The 6,000-nt window shown below is 57.0% G+C and overlaps 1 protein-coding gene across 1 annotated transcript in view; it reads left to right on the top strand.

Moving 5' to 3' along the window:
• LOC130032091 (bone morphogenetic protein 8A-like) overlaps positions 1–4,187 on the top strand; it is a 28,181-nt gene extending 23,994 nt beyond the window's left edge. Inside the window, exons 4-7 of the mRNA XM_056123717.1 lie at positions 329–523; positions 1,096–1,175; positions 1,638–1,748; positions 4,033–4,187. Coding sequence (XP_055979692.1) covers positions 329–523; positions 1,096–1,175; positions 1,638–1,748; positions 4,033–4,179 — 533 coding nt within the window. The 3' untranslated portion in view covers positions 4,180–4,187. The remainder of the gene's footprint in view (positions 1–328; positions 524–1,095; positions 1,176–1,637; positions 1,749–4,032) is intronic.
• Positions 4,188–6,000: the final 1,813 nt, after the last annotated feature.

Below are 6,000 nucleotides of genomic sequence, written 5' to 3' on the forward strand. Positions count from 1 at the left end.
CCAGGTGGGAGCCTGGGCCTAAGAGTCCCTGTCAGGGCAGCAGGGCCATCCCGGACCCCTCATTTCTCAGGGTTGAGCATAAAGACCTAGAGCCTTTGGGATGCACAGTTAGCACTCAGGTGTCCCCACCAGTCACCCTGACCTCTGTTCCTCCAGACCTGCTGCCCAGGGCCTGGGGCTGCATTTGCAATCCCCTCAGATGGGGAGACTGAGGCCCAGGGGGTCACTCAGGTCCTGGCCCTCCTGCTCCTGTTCACACCAGTCAAGTTTCCTTGCCCTGTCCACATGCAGGGCCACCTTGATTGACCACCATCTCTCCTCATCTCAGGGCGCAGCGTGGATCCTGGTCTGGCCGGTCTGCTAGGCCGCCGGGCACCACACTCCCAACAGCCCTTCATGGTCACCTTCTTCAGGGCGACCCCCAGCCCTGTGAGGGCCCCTCGGGCACCACGGCCTCTGAAGAGGAGGACCCTGAAGAAAACCAACGAGCTGCCACACCTCAGCCGACTCCCGGGGACCTTTGGTGAGGCCTCAGCTGGGGAGGTTGGGTGGGTCAGGGGACTGAGAACAGGTGGTGACCACAGGCCCCTGGCCCTCAGGGGACCCCCAGCCACCACTCTGCCTGAGCTTCCTCCACAGAAGCCCCTTGTCTGGCCTCCCCAGGAGGATTTTCTTGTCTCTGTCATACACAGCAACTCTCTCAGGGCAGCACCATCCTGCAGTCCTGGGCTCTGCCCACATCTGCCTCAGCCCCTTCATTCAGAGGTGACCCCACAGGGTCACCTCACCCACCTCCTGTCTTTCCTCCCAGAGTTGACCCTGTTGCCTCATAGGGACCCCTGGAGCTGTGGGAGGGGGTGACAGGAGCGGTGGGGTGATGCCAGGAGGTGCCTCTTAGAGGGAAAAAGGAGCTGCTGGGTGTAGGGGTCCCTGGGACTCAAGGGGGGCTGAATGTGGGGCTACTCTGAGGCTGTGAGGGCCCCACAGAGCTGCAGGGTGGACACAGTGGTTTTCACCCACCACCCACTCACTGCACAAGTGCCTGTCAGCACCCCTGCACCATGCCCCACAAAGACCCTGCACCTGTCCCTGCAGATGGCTCTCCACACTCTGGTGGCCGGCAGGTCTGCCGACGGCACGAGCTCTACGTCAGCTTCCAGGACCTCGAGTGGATGGTGAGCTCCCCGCACGCCTCTTCTCTCACCCGATGTGTCACAGGGCCTCTCCAGGGGGAGGGTTGGGGGGTCTCATTTCCTCACAGGTCACCCCACTGAGTCACAGTGCCTCTCCAGGGGGAGGGCGGGGGTTCATTTCCTCACAGACTTTTTCATATTGGTGAAGGCAAAGTTTGCTTTTATGCTGAGGACACAACCACCCCCACCTTCAGTCATCATGTCAGGGCTGCCAAGAGTGAAAGGGACAGCAGGGACCTGGGCATTCACTGCCACTGCAGTGACAGGCAACAGGGGGAAGGAGGGGAGAAGGCACTGCTAGTGACAGGACAGAGCAGGCCCAGCCCCACTCCTGAGGGTCAACTGGGGCCCTGGGGGACACTGGCACAGGGCTGAGGCTGCATCCATGCTGGGCGGGGCAGCTCTGAGGGCCCCATGGTGGGACTCACCTCTTCTGCTCCTCAGGACTGGGTCATCGCCCCCCAGGGCTACTCGGCCTATTACTGTGAGGGGGAGTGCGCCTTCCCGCTGGACTCCTGCATGAACGCGACCAACCACGCCGTCCTGCAGTCCCTGGTCAGTACCTGCGCCTGCCACACCAGGAAAGAAGGGGTGCACTCACGTCTCTGGGAGCCTCCTCAGAGGGGTTCCTTCCTATGTGGTCATGGACTTCCAGCCCACCTGTCCCACCTGGTTCCCAGAGACCAAGCTGTACAGACTCCTTATACCTGAACACACAGACACACCATCACACCAACTGTGTACATAGAATCCCCCATCACATCAACTGTACACACACCCCATCACACTATGTATACCCAGACACTCCATCACATTGTGTATATACACGCCATCAAACTGTCTTGTATATACAGAGATACCCCATCACACTGAGTACACACACATACCCATCACACCGACAGTGTTGCCCAACAACAGGCACATATTCAGGCTTACATGCATCCTGGGCCTGTGCACATGTCCACAGCATGCCCACTCACACATAGCAGGATTACACACAGAGGGCCCCACCATGTACACACATTGACACAGCAGGCCTACAGGGTCACAAACACACAGCTGCACACAGTAGGCCTGCAAGCATAGACATCAGTCCCACACTCACACACACATATAGGACAGTCACATGCATTGGTGGGACTCACGCATGTCCCCCCACTCTCGTCATCACTGCATGGTTGAGCCTTCCACAGGGCCGTGTGCTCTGAACCCTGTGCACAAGGCCCACTCTCCTCATTCTGGTGACACACTGCACATGACACAATCCTATGCCCCACCCAGCTGTGCTGGGGTCCCCAGGGGCATTTCAGGGATGGGGGTGCAGCAGCCCTTCTGTTCCTCCCTGCTGGTTCTTTTCAGCTGTTTCCTAGGCCTGTGTGGCTCGTGTCCTTACAGGGTCCAGGGTCTATATACCTTTACATTTCCCAGAAGTTTCTGACCATTGTTGCTGATGCTTAGTACTGTTTTAAATGTTTGTTGATTCTGCAGTGGGGGCTTCTTTCTAGAACATTCTACCTAGATTTGAGTACCCAGCATCCTGAGCCTTCCCATTAGCTTGAAAGTGCTGTGTAAAGGTTGTGCCTTAGAGTATGAGAGGGAAAAAAGTGAACAGTGGCCCCCTTCTTCATGGGACTTCCCTGCTTAGCCCTCACAGGGCTTTGCATCCCTTCCCCTAGGGTCTCTCTGGAGCAGCTCAGGGGTGACAGATGTGGGTGCGGCTCTGGGATGCTTATCCCTGCTGAATCGAAGTGAAGGGGCAGGTGCTGACTATGCTCCAGGACCTGTCCCCTCATCCCCAGAGTGAGCGCAAACTCTGCTGGGCTCATGCAAGTCCTGTCCTGGAGGCCAAGGGTAAGCCCAGAGCAAAGGAACAGCCAAGAGGGGCCTGTGAGGAAAGCTCCCGGCAGCAGGAGGAACCTTCCAGGCAGGCACTAAGACAGGGGCCAGCTGAGTGGGTTCTGGTCCAGCAGGGGTTGGTGTTGGTCAGAGGGAGGTTCTGGCTCACAGGCTTGGGGTGATTCTGGGCAGGTCTGAGTGTTCAGAGCTGAGACTGGACTCATGCTCCCGAAGGGTAAGAACAGGGGCCAAGGGAGGAGGTAGCTGTGATTCCCTGCTCCTGATACAGAAGGCACTGACAGGGTGGGCGGGGGCAGTCATTGTGAGCTGCAGACCCCTGTGACCTCAGGGAGAGCCTTTGTGTGATGAAAGAGCTGTTTTGTCAGGCTCCTGTGTGTCAGGTGGACCCAGGGTTCCCCAACTCCTGGCCTGCACCCCTGACCTCACAGTCACTATTGGGTGGGTTGGAGAAAGACAGGCTCTGCCTCTGGGTCCCATCCTGCAGTGGGCAGGCAGCCATGGGACTGAGCTCATCTCCTGTCCCTCGGTAACCTCATCTGCTAGTGACCCTCACCTGGAGGGAGGGGGCTCTGGGCAGACAGAGATCCTCAGAAATCCAGTGTCCATAATACCCGGGGACCTGGGCATCTAGGTCTCCCCGCTGCTCTCTGACACCCACAGGTTCATTAGGATGGGGGTAGACTATAGATAGCCCAGGCACAGCTAACAAAGACAAGACATCCTGTAGCAGGCACAGAGAAAGCAGAGGAAACCCCTGGGGTCTCCAGAGGTGCAAGGAAAAGGGGCGGCCATAGGGCATCAGGAGCTGGGCACCCTCAAGGTGGTCTCGGGAAGCAATCTGGCTCCCAGCTGGGGCCATGCCCTGAATCTTAGTACCATCCTGGCTGTTAAGAGAGAGGGGACAATGAGGAGCCCGGGGTAGGGCTGGGGGACAGCAGGAGGTTTGGGCTTGGCCACAGACTCAGCCTTCCACCTCTGCCAGGTACACCTGATGAAGCCAGACGTGCCCAAGGCGTGCTGTGCCCCCACCAAGCTGAGCGCCATCTCCGTACTCTACTACGACGGCAGCAACAACGTCATCCTGCGCAAGAAGCGTAACATGGTGGTCGGGGCCTGTGGCTGCCACTGAAGCTCTTGTTGCCAACCCCCACCCCCACCCCCCGCCGGGCCAGACCCCTTTTGGGGGACAGAGACCTGCCTTGTAGTTCAGTCAGGGAGAGTCAGCAAGGAATGTCCTTTGCCCCTTTCCCCAGGGCCTGTGGAGGACAATCCCTAGGGGCCTGACCACACAGGAGGCTCAGGAGCTGAGTGCACTGTCTGTGGCCAGCACCCATGTCCCATACCTATGGCCAGCACCCATGTCCCGCTCCCTTGTGGCCAGCACCATGTTCTATCATAGGCAAAACCTCAGTCATCCCTGCCCTGACTGTGGCCAGAGGTCAAGCAGCATTTGAATCATGAGGTTGGTGGCGGGGCTTTGCACCAGGTCCTCAGTGCAGGGACCCCTTCCCCAGGTCAGCACTGGGCATATACTGGCACTGTCATATGCACACTTGCCCTTGTGGTTCTGAATTGGTACTTGGGTAGTTAGTACTTTAAGAAAAGAACAAGTTGAAAGGCTTCACTCTTTTGGCTAAAGCTGGTGGGAGTTTTTACAGCATTTGTCTTCTGCTGCCCTGGGCCTACCTTCTGTCTGTGGAAGAGAAGCAGAGAACCTTGGGGGCTTCCAGTTCCCTCTGCAGCATCGGCCCTGAAGCAAGTTAATTCCCGGCAGAAGCAAAGCCAGTGACTGAAAGGGTGATCCAGGTGGGCACTACTCCGATTCCCCCTTCCGTTGTAAATCCCTGTTCCAAAGGCCAATATTCATAACCAGCCTGGGTTCTTTTTCCACTGGGCTGTATAGGGTCTCAAGACCCTTATCACACAACTGCAATCACTGTTCAGAGATAAAAAGAACTCTCCATCCCACCCTGCTAGCTCTGCAGGGTACGGGTGAGGCTGGGTCTGCCTGTGGGTGCTGGGGCCTAGTTGTTGATAACTGGCTGGTGGTCCCCGAGAGAGCACTCACATACCCGAGCACAGACCTCACATGTGGGAAGCCCTGGTTTGATCCCTGTGCTAAATGTCCCCCAGCACCTCAGGGAGCAACTCCCAGCATTGAGCTGAGATTAGCCCCCCCAACACTACAAGGTGTGATTCAGAAATATTTTTAAAAATAATGAAAATTTAAAAATCACAGAACGACCACCAAACAGGCATTACCCTGTGTGCCCAGAAGCTCTGTTCTGATCCTCGGGGCCTGTCAGCATGAATCTGGCACTGCCGGGGAGTGGCCAGCGGTAATCAGCCCATCGAGGCGAGAGCTTCCCACCAACCACTGCTCTCCTAAGTGCTGCCAGAGGCCAGTGTTTCTGGATTCCTGAACTGAGAAGCATCACTACCTACTGGAGATAGAGTCCAGCTGCTATGGCATTAAAGCCGGTCCCCACCAGCACCGAATGTGAAATGTGGATTTCTCTCTGGATTCAGCTCTGCATCCCACAGGCTAGCAGTGGGGCCAGGGACCCTGGGAGCAAGTGCAGAGGAAGAGGACTCCCCCCCACCTCCCCACAGCACACACACTGTCTCCTCATTGGCTGGAAGCTTCAGACTTAGATGGCAGGAATAGGATTGGCTATGGCTGGAATGTGAAGCTGATCACTCACTTGGACATGGCTGGAGCCCTTTCCTCATTGGACTTCATTGAGCATCTGTGACATGGGGGCCTCTGAACCTACCACCACACAGTTCTTGCCTCTCACATTAGGGACAAGAGGGGTGTGGACCACCGGCTTTCAGCATTCTGTCTCAGTGGTTTGGAAACCAGGGAGGTGGGTAAAATCCATGATCCAAAGACTGACTTGGCCGTGCCATCATATTGGCAGAACAGGAATGTAGGGATCCTTAGAGG

The sequence above is a fragment of the Sorex fumeus genome, unplaced genomic scaffold (genome assembly GCF_029834395.1).
Source record: "Sorex fumeus unplaced genomic scaffold, SorFum_2.1 ptg000047l, whole genome shotgun sequence".
Taxonomy (NCBI): Eukaryota; Metazoa; Chordata; class Mammalia; order Eulipotyphla; family Soricidae; genus Sorex; species Sorex fumeus.